Raw genomic sequence first — 21,672 nt, 5'->3', positions numbered from 1 at the left:
ATCTTTCACCCCTACTGAGTTAATGAATTCCGGGAGAAATGTTCAAAAACTGCCCCGTCTGTCCATAACAGAAGACGGTCGATATGTCGAACATCTATAGCAAAATCTCATGTCTTGGTTTGCTATTTATTTTTATTGTTATTAGATATAGTTTAAATGTGTTGATGTTGGTTAAATATATTTTAAATTGTTATAAAATTCTGCATCTCTTATAGCAAATATTATTTTCGTTTTAATTGATGCTGGAATTTTTTTGCATTACAGCCGGTGCCGTTCAAAGCCTACTTTATTTATACTCTATATCTCGAAGACGAATCGAGCAAAATATCAAGTGTGTTATATTTTTGGAAAGGTAATTTTAAATAATAAAAAAACTAATATTTTCAATAAATTAAAAATATACAGGGTGTCCCATATAAAAAATCAAATTTTCTGTTGATAATTCTTAAATTATTAATTTTAAAAACATTATACTTAAACCATTAAATTCTACGTAAAAAAGTGCTTTGGAAATGTTTTCATAAAAATACAAAATTTTCCATACCAAAAAAGTTACAGCGATTGATTAAAAATGCATATTTTTGAAAAACACCCCGTAACTCCGAAACGGTAACAGATATCGATATGCGGTTTTCACCATCATGTTTTTGACAAAAATTGAGCTCCAGACACCGATATTAGCTTTTGTCTATCTCCTATAGAAAGGGGTGTTTCCATTTAAAAGCGTCGAATTTCGACCCACCCTGTACCTACCTTTTAGTTCCGTAACCATAGTAATATCAGAGATTAAGAAATTATAATTACTGTAATAAAATGCATGTGACGAAGAAGTAAAGGCGAGAATTGAAATGGCACGTAGAACATTCAAAAAATGGAATCACTACGTTGTTACATTTTACATATGGTCCACTCTTCTTTACGAATGCGAGACATGGAGGATAAAAGTCGAGAATATAAATAAAATAGAAGCCTCTGAAATGTGGTGCTACCGGAGAATCCTTAAGATTTCTTGGACCGAACATACAAGCAACGAAGAAGTTCTTGGATAGCTAAACAAAGATCGGAAAATATTAACCACCATCAAAGCCAGAAAGGTTAGCAACTTCGGACACATAATGCGTGGCACCAAATATTATATTCCTCGTTTGATCATTCAAGGAAAAGTCGAAGGTAGAAAAAAGGTATAGGTCGAAAGAAACTATCATGGCTGGGAAATATACGGAGCTGGACCGGTCTGGGGGTGGAGAACCTCTTTCGTGCAGTAGAAGATAGAGAACTCTTCAACGAAATAGTCATGGAGATCGCAAACGCCTGAAGACAGGCACGGCAACGCAAGAAGCAGAAGAAATTATACAGTGGGAAAATTTGCGGTGAACAGGCAGTTCCAAAAAGTTTTCTAAAATATTCAAGAAAATGAACGATTTTTATTTTTTTGCGAAAAAAAAATACGTCATAGACGTGTTCCTGGGATCGAAATACACCACCCCTAAATATGTATAATACGTTTAAGAAAAATTGGGTTATTTTTTCACGGCAATTTATTTTTTAAAATCGCTGTCCTCATTTTGAAAAAAAAACAACCAGCAAGATCGAACTAATAAAAATAACGTTGCATCTGCCCGCCGTTCCAACATTCTTATATCTCTTAGATTCCACACTCCGAAAATACCCGTTTTGCACGAAATGTCACATATTTTCCCAAAACCAGGCACCGTGCCAACACAGTCTCGACGCATCCGGTATATCGGAGACAACTCCCACCTTGTTTTCTTTAATCGACACCAATCAAAAAAAAATCCAAAATTAACTCTAATTCGCCAGATTTTTTTTTATTTATCTTACCTTTACTTCCGGTACTTCCCGTAAAACTCTTTACGGAGTTCCTCAATGTCTTGTCATCTATGTCGCTCATTCCCGAAGTACTCGTGCTGCTTTTGATGATGGAACCCTTTCTTCTCATGACAACCTCGGTCTCGTCATTGCTCGTATCGAGAAGAATGTTTTTGTTACGTTCTTCTTCCAGTCTGGATGTGGTTCGGATATCCAGGTTGCTTCTTCCTCGTTCCCTGTCCTCAAACAATGCGGTTTTGTCCCGTTTACGAGCTGGTTCAAACCGGTTTAAGTCAGGCGTACTCTTTGCCACGTTGTAGTTTCCTAATTTGGTAGCAGGGGCATATTCCTCGTTGTCCAGTCTAGCCTGAGAACCTCGCAAGCTTATGGTGCTTCCCATCAGGCTTTGAAGGGACTGTTCTGAGATGGCTTTGAGGACTCTTCTGTCAAAATCGACTATGGGTGATTTGGGGAGCTTCTTTTTGAAAACTAAAGAGTTCTCATCGTCGCTCAGGTCGACGCGGTTACGCATAGCTTCCGAGTACGACCCTTCGCGCCTGTAGTTCGCCATTTCTTCTTCCGGAACGTTACTGTCTTCACTCACTTTAATTCTATCACTACTAAATTCACTATCTTTGACATCCTTCTCCCAGATATCCGCCAAGTTCCAGTTGTTCTCGGCTACAGATTTTGTGCTGAGACGTCTCCTACTGATGCTGCCCAGGAAGTTGAGGTCTTTAGGCAGGCTGAATATGTCGACTACTGGTTCGAGTTTGGTGAGTTCGTTTTGGCAGAGGTTGGGGGCGCTCGAGGCGTGAATTACGGTGTCGATGTTATAATTAGAACATGGCGAGACGGCAGAGACGACGTCTAAATTTACTTTACTGGAATTGGTGACGGGGCGGTGATCGCTGAGAGTGAAATCCGCGTTGAGGAGCTGACGGGCTTGTTTTCGGCGAAGGAAAACGTCGGTTAGGGGTGACGATTTGCTGAGGGGTTCGCTGAAAGGGTCGTAGCGCTCGAAGATGGAGAGATCTTGGTAGGAGACGCCGAAGTTTCCATGAAAATTCTGAAAAGAAAATTAAATTTAGTGTTTTTTAGTTTTCCGAACTGGTATTCCGGAAACTTTGACAGATAAAAATAAGTAAAAAAGTTCGTATAAATGTACGTTCTAAAATGCTTACTTTCGGAGATACAGGGTGTAGAAGTTTTATTTTTATTTCGATTTTTTTCAAATCATTTCTGAAGTAACGTCAATATTTCGATGAAAATTGGTGTTTGGGAGTTTTTTGACTTGAGAAATTTGATTTTGAATTTGTCAATATGACTCCGACTTGTAGAGGGCGCCACCTACATATTTTTTTAACTGTTTTGAAGAGTAATAACTTTTCGTCCGTACCTGAATAAAACTACTGGGTGAAAAAATATAAATTTCCGTGATTTTTTACGTAAAAAATGTTTCTTGACTTTTGAAGATATTTAAAATGGAAATAGTCAATACATGTCAATATTGACAAAAAATAAACATGTTGGGTAGATAGTTATTTCACTGACATGATAAATTTAGTAACTTTTTATTTTTTTTTAAATTAATCATAGATAAAACAGGTTCTGTTGAATTTTTGGTACAAGAACATTTCAAATTTATGATTTCAGTCCAATAACTATTTAGTCAACGTGTTTAATTTATGTCATTGATGATAGGTGTTGATATTGAAAATGTCATTTTCTACAAAGAAAGTAAAAAATACCTAGTGTGTCATTTAAAAACTAAAAGTTAGTCAATTCCGGTGAAACAGGAAGTGACGAAAACAATTGAATACGTCAGTCAATCCTATCAAATTTCGTTTTTTTTATCTTAAAAAATAAAAAAGTTGTTAGAGGTGGGCCACTTTTGAAAAACACGCGGTATACAAGATTATTGTTTTCTATTTACCTGAAAAACATCACAATCGTAAGCATTGAACCCAACGTAGCTGTTCTTCTTCCCTCTAGACTTAACCATATCTCCGATCCTCCCTGTCATGTTTTTCCTCTTATCCGCTAAATTTCCCGCACTGTTACTCAAATTTCCCGCTTTCCCGTAGAGCATTTGGTCGCCGTATCCGCTGTCTTCGCTCAGGTTCTCGCTGGAAAATCGTTTTCCCGCTGAGCAATGACCGTTGGTCAGTGGCAAGCTGTCAAAACTTCTCCAAGTTTTCAGATTGTCGCAGGACCTGAAAAAAAATGGATTATCTATGAATTTAGCAACTTCAATTTGACTTCTTTAGCTCATTACAGTACACTTATCTTTCTATAATACAAGTTTTTTAATGTTTGAAGAAGTTTTACTTTGTTTACTTCATCTACAAAATAAATATTTATCTTTCAAAGGTTTCTCTTTATTTTAGACAACAAAATCTGTGAGCCCTACTCTATGTGATAATTCTTATGAAGTATAGTATATTTTCTTACCTGGAAGTATCAAAAATAGTGTCAGAATCACTAGATTCACTGCCGCTATACCTGGTGGATGCGTTGTAGAGCAAGGAGTCTCTGCTCGAACTCTGCTTGGAGCTAAAAAAGAAAAACCTTCATCAAAATAGATACTACAAATTTTTGGATTTTGGTCCGGTCACCAATTTTGAAGAACTAATATTATTTACTAACTAAAAGGCGTAAGAGTTCATTATAAGTGGTATGTAAAATTTTAACTGCCATGAAAAATAATTCGAAAACAAGGCTCGAATAGTTCAATTTCTAACAAAACCAAAACAAATAAGCCGACATATCGTTATATATTCTAAATCTACATAAAATTTCCTACAAATACTGAAATTTTCATAAATTTAACACCATGTTTACTATGTTTCTAAGAGCCTTGAAAACTTAAAAAAAAAATTGGCGCCGGGAGGCACGTATAACCGCCCATACTAAAATATGTTAATAACAAGTTGGTAGGCAGTTCTTTAATTTCAATTATCTCAAAAACTGCGACTTTGATTGATTTTGATGTTATTACAAATTTGGTTGCAAATATTATTCCTAACCTTAAATTGAAAACCGCGTTTCGCTAGCTACTGTAATTTTGGAGTTACGATTTTTTAAAAATGTTAACCCCCTCCCATACCCCCTTACCAACCCCCCACCCCCACCAAAAACTAATGGCCAGATTCTCGGGTGCCACAGTATTTTTGTGTTTCTGTCTCACAATGTACCGTTTGTGTCCAGGAAGGGTTCATATTTTCATAGTTGTCGATTTTCGAAAGAAATCAGTACATTTATTTTATTTCGTATATTTTTCATTTTATTGATTTTATGGAAAGTACTGTTCATTAAAATGTTGTATCCTATGTTATAGGGCTTGTTTCTCTCTACAATTTCCCGTCTCACAATGTACCGTTTGTCCAGGAAGGGTTCATAGTTTCATAGATGTCGATTTTCGAGAGAAATCAGAACATGTATATTATTTCGTATATTTTTCATTTTATTGATTTTATGGAAAGCAATGTTCATTAAAATATTGTATCCTATGTTATAGGGCTTGTTTCTCTCTAGAATTTCCTGTCTCACAATGTACCGTTTGTGTCCAGGAAGGGTTCATATTTTCATAGTTGTCGATTTTCGAAAGAAATCGGTACATTTATTTTATTTCGTACATTTTTCATTTCATTGATTTTATGGAAAGAACTGTTCATTAAAATGTTGTATCCTACGTTATAGGGCTTGTTTCTTCTCTACAATTTCCTGTCTCACAATGTACCGTTTGTGTCCAGGAAGGGTTCATATTTTCATAGTTGTCGATTTTCGAAAGAAATCGGTACATTTATTTTATTTCGTACATTTTTCATTTCATTGATTTTATGGAAAGAACTGTTCATTAAAATGTTGTATCCTACGTTATAGGGCTTGTTTCTTCTACAATTTCCTGTCTCACAATGTACCGTTTGTGTCCAGGAAGGGTTCATATTTTCATAGATGTCGATTTTCGAGAGAAATCAGTACATTTATTTTATTTCGTATATTTTCCATTTTATTGATTTTATGGAAAGCACTGTTCATTAAAATGTTGTATCTTATGTTATAGGGCTTGTTTCTCTCTACAATTTCCTGTCTCACAATGTACCGTTTGTGTCCAGGAAGGGTTCATATTTTCATAGATGTCGATTTTTGAAAGAAATCGGTACATTTATTTTATTTCGTACATTTTTCATTTTATTGATTTTATGGAAAGAACTGTTCATTAAAATGTTGTATCCTACGTTATAGGGCTTGTTTCTCTCTACAATTTCCTGTCTCACAATGTACCGTTTGTGTCCAGGAAGGGTTCATATTTTCATAGTTGTCGATTTTCGAAAGAAATCGGTACATTTATTTTATTTCGTACATTTTTCATTTCATTGATTTTATGGAAAGAACTGTTCATTAAAATGTTGTATCCTACGTTATAGGGCTTGTTTCTCTCTACAATTTCCTGTCTCACAATGTACCGTTTGTGTGTCCAGGAAGGGTTCATATTTTCATAGTTGTCGATTTTCGAAAGAAATCGGTACATTTATTTTATTTCGTACATTTTTCATTTCATTGATTTTATGGAAAGAACTGTTCATTAAAATGTTGTATCCTACGTTATAGGGCTTGTTTCTCTCTACAATTTCCTGTCTCACAATGTACCGTTTGTGTCCAGGAAGGGTTCATATTTTCATAGTTGTCGATTTTCGAAAGAAATCGGTACATTTATTTTATTTCGTACATTTTTCATTTTATTGATTTTATGGAAAGCACTGTTCATTAAAATGTTGTATCCTATGTTATAGGGCTTGTTTCTCTCTACAATTTCCTGTCTCACAATGTACCGTTTGTGTCCAGGAAGGGTTCATATTTTCATAGTTGTCGATTTTCGAAAGAAATCGGTACATTTATTTTATTTCGTACATTTTTCATTTTATTGATTTTATGGAAAGAACTGTTCATTAAAATGTTGTATCCTACGTTATAGGGCTTGTTTCTCTCTACAATTTCCTGTCTCACAATGTACCGTTTGTGTCCAGAAAGGGTTCATAGTTTCATAGATGTCGATTTTCGAGAGAAATCAGAACATGTATATTATTTCGTATATTTTTCATTTTATTGATTTTATGGAAAGCACTGTTCATTAAAATGTTGCATCCTATGTTATAGGGCTTGTTTCTCTTCGTGTTACAGACAGACGGAGAGACAGACAGACACCATGAAAATATTTTGTATTTAGGTCATTTATGACCCAAATAACCCATTTTGAGTGAAATTAAAAAAACTTTTTTTTTGTCGATTAAGGCTATTAAGGCCTACCATACCTCTTGGTATGGTCGGCTAATAACCAAAAATGGTCAATTTTTCGACTTGTTTCCAAATATTTTTTTTATATATTCTAAATCTACATAAAATTTCCTGCAAATACTGAAATTTTCATAATAAATGTTTACTTTATTTCTTAACCAAAAAATGCAATAATGTACAGAGTGTTCCATTTAAAAAAACCAACCCCATCCACTCACACTTTCCTGAGCCACCCTGTAGAAGTTAAGATGTTTTCCTGAAATAGGCCCTAGTAAATACTTTAGATATATGCACTTTAAACTTAAACAAAATTTAAAGACCAGATCATTTATCAATATTTTACCAAAGAAATAAATTCGCAACATTATTCCATAGCATTAAAATAAAAATATCTCTAAGCTCAGGCTCATGGATCAGCAAAACCACCAGTTGCAAGCAAAGGGCAGATACAACGTGTTATTGCTGAAGTGTCAGTGAGTTCGTCTTTATTCAATTCCGCACTTACTTCACTACATTTTTGAAGAAATCTCCCTCGTACTCAGGACTGGAGTCCTCCAGGCAGTACTGCTTCTTCCCCAACTCGAGCGAATCAAAGGAGAATTGCGAGAAAATACTCGGCGACTGGCTTTCTTGCTGGAACTGCTTTTCCAAAGTCTCGAATTGCAGCAAACTGCTCGATCGACTCAAGGACGTCGGTTCTTCGTACTCCTCACACGCAAAAGACAGAAATAGGTCTTGTTTTCTTCGTTTCGGAGGACATGCAAGCTCGCGATCCGAATCACAGTCCGCATCATCTAGAAAACATCACCCAGTATTAGTAATTATTCGTTAAAAAACGTAAAAAGGACATTACAATTAACAAAACTCGAAAACGACAAATCTTGTGATGTAATGAGTGCAGTAGTAATACTGGTGCATTAGTAAACGGACAACACAAAACTAACCGATTACTTATTATCAAGCCTTTGCCAAGTTTACACTGTGTGTGACGCTTTCAACGGAGTTTCTTTGTGTACAACAGGAAAGTAAAAATAGAAAAAAAATTGTTTAGATTTGTCTACCTCTCACTATTTGATTATAGTTACAGCGAAGGTTTTTGCGGTTTAGTATTTCTTTTAAGCGAATCAAAAAATCAGCCTTAACCCTAATCTATCGTTGTAATTTAAATTTTTGAATATTTTGGCGCGCGGATTGTTTTTTTTGGCTTGAAAACAATGTACGATATTACAAAGGATGTTTTTTTTGCCTTATGTAATTATATAAATCATGTGCTTGATAAGTTTTTGTGTATGTTCGTTTATCTCTGTCGAGAAACGACTTTGTTGCTAAAAATAAAGTGAAATGTTAGTTTTAGTACGATTTATAATTGTTCAGTGTAGGAATGTTGGATTATATCGATTATTTTTAAGAGAGGAATCGATGTTGTTCGATAAATCGATATTTTTTTAAACCATTACTACACCAGAAATTATTTTTATTAGATTCGCTTTGAACATTGACATTACAAGGGTGCAAGGGGGTACGGTGCCCACACAATGTATTGTTGGGACCCCCCAGAAAAATCTTGTATTTTGACTAAAATATGACTCTTGGCTAAATAATAATTTTTATATGCTTCTGATGTAGTAAAAATTACTTTTTCGAGGTTTTTTTTAGTTAATATTATTTTGTTTGGTTCAAAAATGTGTGTTAGTTTTTATTTTTTTTTTAAAATTTGTGGGGATTACTTAAATAACTATTTAAGTAATCCACAGAACCACGGGTTGATAACCAATATATCAAATTTATTGATAGAGAAATTCATGTAAAATGTTTTATTCAAAAAAATATGTTTTTTTTTCAAACGTCACAAAAGTCTTAATTTTTACGACACGATTGAAAATATAAAAAATCATTTTAACGCCTAGGCATAAAAGTAAAGCACTTTTACGCCTTATCAGGGGCGGGAAAGTGAAATAGCAAAAGCGGTTCCACCGTTTCCACGGAAATCTCAAATAAAATAGTTCCAGCCCTAGCCACTAGGTGGTAGTGCAATTAATTTTTAGGTTAAGAAGTTGCTACTAGTTATTGCCAGATGGCGTTAAATCAGAATTTTTTTGTAGTTTCCATAGTTTCCAACGGCCATTGTCATATTATTGTCAAATTCTCAAAAAATATTGTCGTTGTCATAGCGCCAATCATAATATTATCAAATAAAATGATTATCAAAACGTTTTTCAAACTATAATTTGTTATATGTGTTTTAATTAGACAATTCCTTTTGTTTGTGGCCCTAAAAATATAATGTAAGTCTTTTATTTTTGCCATCATTTAAGTACCTATTTATATTTACTCCATTTACAAAACTTTGAGCGTATTACGTTGGTCTTGTTTTATTATAATAAACGATGTTTAAATATTTGACTTATAAATAAAAACTTTAAATAATAAATAATATTTCACATGTTTGGCTTTAATTTTATTTAATAATTGTATAAATTATACTGTTAAATCTTATTTTTTACACATCACAACGATACGATTGTTATTAGTATTGTTGAATTTGTGTAAAAAATAAGACTCAACAATCAAATTTAATTATTTTAGAGTAAAATTCAATAAATACGCTCATTTAAAAAGCCCGCGCTTCGATCCATTTAAAACAAGCCCTACTCAATAGATGGCGCCACTCCTGTAGAACCATTTTTCAGTATGGCAGAGTCCATTCTTTTTCTAGCTAGGTATATTCTTTGCGCCTTATTAAACTGACACAAATTGTCAAATTCAACGAACGTAACCATAGTTTCTCGATCTCGGTATATAATTACATACAAGGTATTACCCTTGATTATGTATTATATAAACAAGGGTATTACTTTTAAGCCTTTTTATATTACTTGAAACGTTTGAACTCGTTTTAAAATTATTTGTGGCGTTTGAAAAAAATAGCATGTTATATTCGGAGTAAAAATGACTTTTTGTACTTCACCTGTATGTGTATCGCCACAAAAAGTGTGATTTTTACTCGTTATAAAACAATATACTATTATTTTTTAATATTACTATTATTTAACTACATCTTATAATTGAATTTATTTTATTAGGCTATATTAAATCAACTTTTATACAGGATGAGTCTTAAATAAGTTAAAGTAAATATTTTTAGTTATCGTATATTTCGACCTCAACAACGCGTCTGTTGAAAATTGTGCATTTTTTTATTTTTCTTGTATATTTTCGAAAACTTTTTAGAACCGCCTGACCGCCGCATATTTTCTCACGGTATAATTTCTTAATCTCTGATATCACCATTAGGCACTAAAAGGGATGCAAATATGTACAGAAAAAATTCGGTGGCTCTCAAATTTTTTTAAAAATAAATAAGATATTTTAAAAAATGTCAAACTTGAACCACTCAGTTATTTTAGACTTATTTGAAAAAGATAGAGAGAAAATTTGTGCTTATTCAAGACTCACCCTGTATAGTTGCCACGTCCATAATTTAATGTAAAATCATTCATTTAATACCAGGCTATATTTTTAAAGAAAAAAAAACTATAATGACAGATGTGTCTTTTCAATGACAGCGTTTAACTTATTAATATTTTTATAATATTAATTTTAACCTAGACGTGAATGTATATTTTTTAAGATTTTTTTAGAAAAAGATGTAGGTAACCTATATGTAAAATTATCAGTCATCAAGAATGAAATCTTTTTTTATTATTTGTATATTTTAATTGATTTATTTTTCCATTTTGAAGGAAGGTTTGATACTAACGTCATATCAAAAAAACAATTTATGTGTTCAGCTTCCTGATATTTTTGCATTTTTTTTTCAAAATTATTAATATAAAGAGCCTTCGCCATAATGTCAACATTACTTTACTTATTTGATAACAAAGATATAAAACGTTTTAAACTTCAAGTATTGGCGTAACTAAAGGGGTGCCCGGGGGTGCCGCCCCCCCCCAAGTTCCGCTGGGCACCCCCCAGAGAAATCCTGAATTATGATTCTTGGCTACGTATTAATTTTTATTTGCTTGTGATGAAGTAAAAATGACGTTTTCTAGTTTTGTTTAGTTAATATTATTTTGTTGTGTTGAAAAAATGTGTTAATTTTTATTTTTTTAGAAAATTTGTAGGTATTTAAGTAATCTACGGGAACACGGTTTGATAACCAAGTCTATGAAATTTATTGATAGAGAAATTCATGTAAAACATTTTATTAAAAAATGTGTTTTTTTAAATTATTTATAATTTTTAAAAAAACAAAAGCCCTAGGCCCCCCCCTGGGCTCAACCCCAGGCCCATTCCAGAATAAATTGCCAGTTACGCTAATAATTTCAAGCAGCCAAAATCTACGAAAAGTGTATAAACTAAAATGGTAACAAAATAATTAAGTGCTTTTCAAAAACTGAGTGCATGATATACCTATTTTCTTGTCACTTACTTGTCAAAATTATCTATTTCCCTTGACCAGCTAAGAAAATCAGTACAAACATTTCAAAAAAATACTCTAAAAGCTATCTTTTTTTTAATAATAATTACTAGAAAAAGTTACAGTGGGTGTTCAAATTTTATCATTCACGGAGGCAGGGGCGTACCAAAATAAATTGTAGGGTTTTTAATTGTGTCTGGAATTTGTTAGTTATGTAACTAAATATACCTGCACCAAAACAGAAAAAAATCTTGTTAGAATTGCCAAGTTAAGTTAATATTCACCTTGTATACAAATGACGCTTCCTGATTCGGAATCAGTGGCCAGCCATCCCACGGGAGATGTCCTGGATCCGCTATCTGATCTTAGATCGTCCGATGTTTCTTCCTGGATGGTTTCCAGGTACATAAACTGTCCAGAGGTACCGTGAAAGAAGTACTCGGCATCTGAAATTGAAAAATGACCATGTTAAAAATAATAAACAAAGTAAATGTTGATTTTTTTGCAAGATAGAGAAAACTTTATATTTTCCGTTGACACTCCCTTAGATTTAGATAAAGATTGTTCCGCCATCGTTACGTCATCATTATTTGTTAAATATGAATTTTAGGGTGTGTCTGAGAGCATTTCATATTATTTAGAAAATTGTAAGTACGTTTCTGTATTACTGATTGAGCGATTTCCGTTTTTTTTTCGGCATTTGTTCATTTTTTCTTGAACTCTTGTTCCAATTCGTTGGACTGTTGAAATTCCTATTTCTAAAGCATCAGCAACTCGCTATATCATTTAAAAATGCTATAAATTTGTATTTTACAAAGTAATATTACACCTTTGCCTTGTACTTACTTGATATACGGCGTCCACGGGCAAAAGTGTTATACCAGCGTCTCTTTCTCGAGAAAAATCATTTATAAGCTTAGCAATGAGCTCGGGTTCATTATGATTAAATCTTTGAGGCATTTTTTCTATAAAAAAATGAAATTTGTTCACAAAACATCCCCCTTTAGAACTTCGTCTATCATGTTAAGAAATGACAGTAAATAGTAAAGCGCCTCTCGTGTTTGTTCGGGCGGTTGGTCTTTTACTCCCGCTTATGGCCATTAAAGAAAAAGTTCTAAAGGGGGATGTTTTGTGAATTTGTTTCACAACCACAATCAAAATTTAATTTTGATATTGATCGATATCCGTCAGTAAAATTATAATCCCAAATCAAATGACAATGACAGTTACTAAAAAGAATATGCAGTAATTTACGAAATGCCGTAATGACGTCACCAATCTCTTTCATCTGGTTGGCAAGTGATTGAGATAGTTCGACAATATATGACGTGACGTTGAAAGATGGCTGAATATCCTATACGGGGTGTCCCAGGAATAAGTGCAAGTATTCAACTGGTAGGATAGTTCAACGACAACAACAAAATTCGATTTTTTTTTGTTTTTAGTTAAAAAACATAATTTCTTGATAATATGGCAACACAGGTATTAGATTAAATTTACAAGAAAGAAAATCCAGAAAAGATCCAGTGGTTCTCAAAATTTTAGCAAAAAATTGGAATTTTTCAAAGTAAAATAACTCCGTTATTTTGGACTTATTTGAAAAACGCTAAAGAGAAAATATGTTTCTTTCTGTATAGCCGAAACAATCAACCATAATGTTATCTAATAGTACCTACCTTACGAAAGAAAAATCTTCAGTAACTAAACTTGGTTTCAAGTTTTAAACAATACTCGTGAACTCTGTCTATATTTTGCAACCAAAACAATGGTCAGGTACGTATTCAAGAAGAAGTACGAAGGTACCTACGTTGTAAAAACCAATTACTATTTAGTATTCCCGCACAATAACAACAGACACAGTTAAAAATATCCATTGTTATGCGTTCTCATTAAAATACAAGCTCTTCATTCAAGTTCGAGCGTGAGAAATTTGGCACATTCTCCCATATAAATATTTGCTATAAACATATTTTTCTGTTATGAAATAAATAAACAGATAACAGCAATTTTATTGATGAACGCACAGAGAATAAAAAGCAAAACAGTTCTGGTCAAAAAATAGTTTTGCCTGAAACTGTTTTCATGTGCATTTCAGGCAGGTTTAGGCTTATTTAGGCACAATCAGGCTGATCGAGGTCCAGCGGAAAAACATAATAAGCGTCAATTTATTAATTTTAGGGTTTTACAATTCTATAGGCTCGGTGCATTCTCCGCTGGTGCTGCCACCTTCAGAGAATATCGTAAACAATCGATATATACAAATACACAGGTTTAAATAGCGAGTATACGAAAAATGTATTATTTAGTTATTCTAAAAATGTTAGGAAGTATAATTTGTGAACATTCTAAGAATAAACATAAAAAAGTAAATATTTTGATATCTGCAGAATTCGCATATTCTCCCATATAAATATTTGCCATAAACATATTTTTCTGTTATGAAATAAATAAACAGATAACAGCAATTTTATTGATGGACGCACGGAGAATAAAAAGCAAAATAGTTTCAGTCAAAAAACATTTTTGCCTGAAACTGTTTTCATGTGATGCCTTAATGCAAATTAAACAAGCCGCAAGATTTCAGGCAGGTTTAGGCTTATTTAGGCACAGTCAGGCTCATTGACGTCCAGCGGAAAAACGCGATAAGCGTCAATTTCTTAATTTTAGGGTTTTACGGAAGGTCTAACTTGTATTATAATTTATTATTCCAGTTATAAACACTTTTTAGATGAGTTCAACTACGGTAGCGAGCATAGTTTTAATTACAAGTTTTGCTAGTGGGTCATAATTGGAGCTATTTCGGGTATAACCAAATTTTTTAAAGGTACATAATAATAATTTTAGAAGATGTTCGTAAAACATTTAATTTTTTTTTAGTTTCATATTATGACAAATCAACTTAGAACAAAATAATATTTTTAGTTACAATAGGTAACTCTTTTGTAGGTAAAATCTTTATATATAAACATTAAAGATAAAAAAAGATAAACGTTAAAAAAATAACATCCGTCAGGCAAATTTAAAGTGGACGACAAAGTTATTATAAATAACCTTGTTACGTCTGTAATAATGCTATTTTTTTTATCTAAAACAATAATTAGTTATCTCTATAACACAATATTTTATTCCATATCTTAATTATTGTACTAATTTTGCAATGTAATTCTAGCGATATACGGTGTAAAATATTTTCAGCCTTTAATAGTTTAATAGTTTTAAAAATCTATAATCTCGTATTGAAAAAAAAAACGGCGTCAAATTGGCTTGGTAATGACGATCGATAGAATTCCCCTTATAATTTTACATATGACAGCGACCTTTATATCCAAGCATGTGATCCAATCCAACTCTCAAAGATAGCAGACACCATATAGGTCACTATATTCAAACGATTATTTTTATTTGGTAATACCTATATTAAAAATATTTTTGTGCTCTTTAGCTTCGTGTTTTGTAGGTTTATTAAGTATAAAAAACTTAAAAACTAAAAGTAACTAAGTCAATTTCATTTCTATCTTGATTTTTGATGTCACGATATACCTAGCCTTAAACAGTTTACTCAGTATAGTTTGCGTCATATCTGCACGCACGCCAGCAGCATTTTTTCTTGTGGAAAACGTGTTTCTTGTTATTTTTCTTGACAATTAAACAGAAAAAGGAATTAAACTGTTGCAACAACGATTAGGTGGTTAATACGTGGATTCTATCGAATCTCAACATTGCCAGATTTAGTAGATTTTCAGTAGAAAACATACTTTATTATTCGTCCAAACTTCTGTAAAGATTTTTAAACTTGTGAGGGCTTGAGAGCTTTGTGTTAATGATAAAATGCATAACTGTAGGTACTATAGCATAATAATAGTAGTGTAGACAGCACAACAAATTACATTTGACGATGATAAAAATAGGTTGATATCTTAGGGCTTGTTGGCATCTGTTGTTCAGTTTTAATTTAAAAATAGATAGTTTTTCTTAAATTACTTAAAATCAGCTTGTTCAAAATTGTTCAGCAAAATTCAGCATATGCAAACCTTGAAAAATCTGTAAAAACAGGAAAGCCAATATTTGGAGAGTTCAAAATTTGCAATGCACCACCCAGTATATCTAGAGTACCTTCATTTTGTACAGTAAAATTCAAATATATTATAAGAATACTAAGGGCTGGCAAAGGTTAGTCTTGGGTCGAGATTTCCGTATGTAAGAAGAGTGCAATGCGTTTATAATGTACTGAACAAAGAGAGGACAGTAAACACGTTGCCAAACATATGAAATAAACCGAGAAACTGTGCACATCGCTAAGAGACGTGGAAGGGGATATAGCAGATTTGTCGCAGTTGACCGGTCGACCCAATCAATACCTCTGTCAGTACTTAAAGTTCTAGGGAAAGGTGTACGTCATGCGTTCAGCTTCACGATTTAATTACCTTCTCGTGATACTTAATTTGTTCATTTATTAACGAATCGTTGTAATTTTCCCTATAGCTTGAATTTTTTTAAGTGCAAGCTAGAAACACTTGCATTTTTGGTAAAAATAAGTGGAATTGAGTGGGTGTTCGATAGTGGTCGCGCTATTAGAACTCTGAATTCAAAAATCGATATCTCGAAATCTATTAGAAATAATAGATTGTAGTTTTTTTCAAGAACTTTGTTAATATTTCTGCTGTATTTTCTTTGTAGACAGTATGTGAAAATCTTTATCAATAAAAAAATTACACGATTACTGAAAATTGCTATGCTCTAAAAGTAAACGGATGGATTGTTTACAATTTTTGAATAGAAAAAACAACCTTATCGAATTTTTCTTATGTAAACATATTGTAAAATATCCGATCTGGAAAATAAAAAAAAGTTTCAATATCTAAAGCGGTTCTTGAGTTATGGCCTGTTATGTGTTAAAAAGTTGAGTTCTTAAATGATCACGATTACTGACGTTTTCTCGTTATAAAAAAATGACACCCTAACGATATCCTTATAATTCCATTTCAGAAACATGTCTAATGATTTTATCTAGTTATCTCTTGAAAAAAAAGTCTTTTAAAAATAAGCGGTTTGCAATCGTGATTTTACTTTACTTGATAGGGAAAGGCGTATCGGCAACGCCGCAACAGCACACCGTCGCGCGTCGCGTCGGTCGGTCGCATTTCTCTCACTCCGACTTAATAAAATTCTTATGCGATTTACTTCCACACATGTAAATGCCGACCCAAAAGTAACCGTTGCCAGCACGGTATATTGCTAGTACCGCATTTACACAATGAGTGGAAAGTGAAGCCAAAGAAAAGAAATAGGAATATCAATCTTGCATAAGTCTATCCTTTTGGTTCAACAGGATTTTCGTACGCACGCGCCAAATAAAACGACTGATTCGCTTCATCGCTGAACGCTGTCACCTGCCCGCGCACTATTTTAAGCTCTAAATATTAATAACGTATAATATATTATTTTTTATTGGTAATGGCATTATTTCAACCTGTTATTTTAGATATTCATCATATCTATCCGTTTCCTCTTTTTATTTAAATATGTCAGAGATTAAATTTAAATTTATAAGTAAAGGCGCGAATAGTCAGACGCTAAACTGATTTACGTGATAGATAGAAACTTAGAAAACTACTTTTATTGGTTAGTATGAAATAAATCAACTAATCGCGAAGCACTTCTTAGGCTTGCGTAGTTCAAAGCTGTTGAACGAAAAGGACCGACTTATGTGGATTTTTTGGCTTCAATTTCTGTTCCTTACTAGCAATATATTCTTATAATACAGGGTGTTCCAGAAATAAGTCCAAGTATTTTAAGAGGTGGTAGATCTCGATAAAAGAAATATATTTTCCCTTTATCGTTTTTCAAATAAGTCCAAAATAACGGAGTTATTTTACTTTGAAAAATTAAAAAAAATGATTTTTGCTAAAATTTTGAGAACCACTGGATCTTTTTGGATTTTCTTTCTTGTAAATTTAATCTAATACCTATGTTGCCATATTATCAAGAAATTATGTTTTTAACTAAAAAAATTTTCCAATTTTCTTTTTTTCGCGAAAAAAACCTCATAGGCGTGTTTCTGGGGTTGGACTATACTACCAGTTAAAATACTTGCACTCATTTCTGGGACACCCTGTATATTTGGTAAAATTTGTCTTGTATTATTTGTCGATAGCTGGTAAAATATCTGTTATCTTTTTTCTGTTAATGATATTTTCCTGTAACAAAACCTTTCAACAGAAAAAAAAATTATCGGGTTTTAAGTTTCTTTAACCTCAGTAATTCGATGACTCTCGAAGGGGAAAAGGGTAAACAAATCTTATATAGGATCAAACTTGTTAAGAGAAACCATAGTTTACGCGAGCAAAATTTATGGTTTCTGACGGCAAACCTTGTTTAAGTCTAGACGTATATCATCCGTCCCTGAATCCTGGAAAAATCAAAGAGAATATTTCTGGAAAGCTTAAGAATAATTTTGCTGAAAGATGTGCATAGGACGGTTTTATAAATACATGACAGGCAAGGTCGATCTTTGTATTTAAAATATGTTTACGAGGATGAGGATATTTACGACCGCTTACAGTTTTAATCAAATACCAAGTCTCGACCTTTATAATATAGGTATTTTCTATGAACGTAGTAAGCTTTCAAATTTCCAATAATTTTCATGCGATTTTCAAGATTTTAAAAAGGTTAATTTTAATGTATTTTTATAAAAAAATTCTCCCAAAAGTAAGGTTTGTTTGGCAATTAGTTTTTAATTTAAAAACAATAAAAAATAAATTATAAACAAATTTGTTTATTACTACACCATTATTGTACACTTACATCTCGAACAACACATGCTTGGTGCATTCCCCGCCGGTGCTGCCACCATCGGAGAATATCGTAAACAACTGGTATGTACAAATACACAGGTTTAAATAGCGAGTATACGAAAAATTTAATTGTATAATTATTCTAAAAGCGCTAGGAAGTGTAATTTGTGAAAATTCTAAAAATAAAAATAAAAAAGTAAATATTTTCATATTTTCAGAAGGTCTAACTTGTATTATAATTTATTATTCCAGCAAAAAAAAACTTTTTCATGAGTTCAACTACGGTAACGAGCATAGTTTTACGCACCGGTTTTGCTAGTGGGGTCATAATTTCGGCTAAAACAAAATTTTTTAAAGGTACATGATTATAATTTTAGAAGATGTTCATTCATAAAACATTTAATCACTAGTTAATTAAAAAAAGTATACCGTTAATATTGCAAATTATATTTTATCCTCTCATAGTATATGTCTATTTAATTTTTTGATTATATAAAGAGCACTTTGTTTACCCACTTGTTTCTGTCGAACTGCTCGAATCCATTTTTGATTTTAATCAAATCGGTGTGAGAAACTATGAAGCAATAAAAATGTTTTTTTTTGCTTTTGAGTTGAATATCCGGGAAAGTTGAATTATTGAATGTTATTGCACCCAACAACACCCTAATTACGCTCTCCTATACGCGTTAACATTTTTCGGCAACATTTGAAATTGTTACAACACAACACGACGCCTAGTTCGCCGGATTCTTTCTCACTTATTTTTTAAGTGAACAGCGTTACATCACACAAAAACCTCGTACCTGAGTATTTTATAGTTTCAATAACTGCACTAGCAAAAAACTAAAATACTTAAATATTATGAAAAAGCCACAATTTCAATGTTATTTTAATGCGATCAACATGAACTGTAGACGGCGCACAGTGGTTTCGGCAATGGAAAAAAACCCCCAAAAAAGAGGGTGTTAAATCGGGTTTAAATTATCCCATCTTACATCGAGTTACTTCAAAGACAATATAATAATATTACTTTTTTAATTTAATTACTAGTTTTGAATTTACAGCACCTCCTTTTTGACAATTTTCTTAATATACGAAACGCGCAAAAAAAGCGGAAACAAGTAATATTTTACAGCCCTTCTTTTAATTCCTAAAAATCGGTATTACCCAGGAACTGTTTCGTTTATCCATGGGCATTAAAACTAAAAAATCATTTTGCCAAAATATACCGTGCCTTTGGTGCAGTTTAGTTTGAATCTATTTCTAGTCAGTTACTTTTACTTCTACTTTAATCAGACTAGAAAAAAAAAAGCTTTACCGAGCTTTGGTCTGGGATTAATTTGACTAAAAAAAGAAACTGTTAAAGTAATGATTCTATAAATTTTATCGCCAGATTCGGCCAAGTTTGTTAAAAATTTAAAATAAAGATAAACAGTGTGAAAAAATTAAAACTACTTTGTTCATTTTTGCGGATGCCGAAAACCGATTTTAGATAAATTTGATATGAAACTTTATCAGTATTGTTGTTGGATTTGTCTTATTAGCTGGATAATAAACATGTCGCAATTTGTGATACCATACAGTGTTGTGTGCGAGTTACTCTTTAACCGCGAATACCCTTTAGAGCAAGGTTTAAGGAACAGTATCCAGAATTACAAGGAGAGCGGTTGTTGCTGGTAACTGGAGCCATAAAAAAAGATTTCAACCCAACTTTGTAAAAAAATTGAGAGAAGTGCATCATGTGAAACGAATTTTTTTTCGGATGTATAGTGAGTGGTTGCAGGGCGAGTTTTTGGTTAATTTTCCTGAATCTGATCATGAATCCGAAAACGAGTCATCCCTTAAGTCTGTCGGAGGTCGCCCAGAGAAACCTTTTGAAGATTTGTGTAAAAGAAGTAAGCAAATAAAAATAAAAACCTCGAGAGGATTTTTCGGATGAATTGATAATCGCAGCAGCAGAACAAATAAAAAAGAAAACAAGCTGGATCCCAAGTGAGGTATATTGACCCTAAAAAAGCCTTGGGTTTAATTCTTGACGCATCTTTTAACAAAATATCAATATGAAATATTAAGAAAATGTGTTAAAGAAGTAGGCTGTAATATTTTCTATTATAACTTCTTCTATTTTTAAACTTTTGAAGGAATTATGAATTTGCCAGCCAGATAAAACATTGTTTTATCGACTATCGAACCGTTCTTTGCAGTTTTTTCAATTATTATCATTTTTTTTTGGTTTGGTTTTTAAATGCGTATTTTTAACAAAATTTTGCGAGCTCAGGGGGGAGGATCCATTTTTGTGGTAGTTTGAGGTGCTTATACCCGGGATGTTTATGGTTTTTTGGGGTATCGCTTTCCATTGCGATGTTTTCCATATTCTTATGATTGTCGGTAGAGTTTTTAATACTAATAATTTTATCTCATTGTGAAATTTTAGTTATTTCGTATTTTTAAGCATTATACATTTTAACGTACAATTAAATAAAGCAAACAAATAATTTTATAAACTAAAAAGTGTTACAGTTATACAGGGCGTTAAAAATTTATCTAGCTGGTATATTTAAATTATATGAACAGGTTTTATTATGTATCTTGGCATAACAAAAGAAGCATTTAACACTTTTTCATTAACGATATAATCACTTAGTATAATAATTAGTTAATACGCATAATACTAAAAATACAATATATTAATTTTATAATGAGATAAATTTATTAGAATTAAACCTACCGAAAATAATAAAAAAAGGAAAACATCGCAATGTAGAGCGATACCCAAAAAACTTAAAAACGTCCCGAGGTATAAACCAGCTCTTTTAAAATACCCACAAATAATGGAAATCCTCCATCCCCCACAAAATGGAGGTCACTTTGTAAATTTTGTAAAAATTTTTTTTTTTTTTTTTACCCTGTATTATGGGTATTGGCCAATAATTAAATAAACTGCAAAGAACGGTTCGACAGTCGATAAAAAAAGCGTTTCAGAATCTGGCTAGCAATTCAAAATGCCTTCAATAGTTTAGAAAAATACAAAATTTTTTTTAAATACAAAAAATTTTCACTTTACGTTTCAATTGGAAAGTTTCAGTTTACTTTTTAAATAAATTTATTAAACCATGTTATTTGATGTATTTTATTAAGCTGAATCGAATAAAATTCGTCCCAATGCGATTGGATTAACGGTTTAGGAAATATAGGGTTTTTTCGTTATATTATCAGTTTCACACCACTGTGCGGCGCGGCGTGAAATATATAGCGAAAATTTCTGATTTCTGCCGTATACAGCGCTGAAATGCTCCAAGCCTATGTTACAATTTTGTAGACATTGTA

At 32.4% G+C, this 21,672-nt stretch overlaps 1 protein-coding gene across 5 annotated transcripts in view; it reads right to left on the bottom strand.

The window, feature by feature from the left end:
* The window catches only part of LOC115881940, a 167,357-nt gene that overhangs the window by 74,955 nt on the left and 70,730 nt on the right, over nt 1-21,672 (bottom strand). For all 5 annotated transcript variants that reach the window (XM_030899667.1, XM_030899670.1, XM_030899669.1 and 2 more), the window contains exons 2-6: nt 11,833-11,994; nt 7,634-7,922; nt 4,285-4,386; nt 3,767-4,046; nt 1,843-2,899 (exon numbers count right to left, since the gene is read on the bottom strand). In XM_030899667.1, coding sequence (XP_030755527.1) covers nt 1,843-2,899; nt 3,767-4,046; nt 4,285-4,386; nt 7,634-7,922; nt 11,833-11,994 — 1,890 coding nt within the window. The remainder of the gene's footprint in view (nt 1-1,842; nt 2,900-3,766; nt 4,047-4,284; nt 4,387-7,633; nt 7,923-11,832; nt 11,995-21,672) is intronic.

Source organism: Sitophilus oryzae, unplaced genomic scaffold (assembly GCF_002938485.1).
Source record: "Sitophilus oryzae breed Bouriz unplaced genomic scaffold, Soryzae_2.0 scaffold_1745_pilon_pilon, whole genome shotgun sequence".
In the NCBI taxonomy this organism is placed as follows: Eukaryota; Metazoa; Arthropoda; class Insecta; order Coleoptera; family Curculionidae; genus Sitophilus; species Sitophilus oryzae.
Note: the sequence above shows the minus strand (reverse complement) of the source record. Positions and strands in the feature narration are given on the sequence as shown.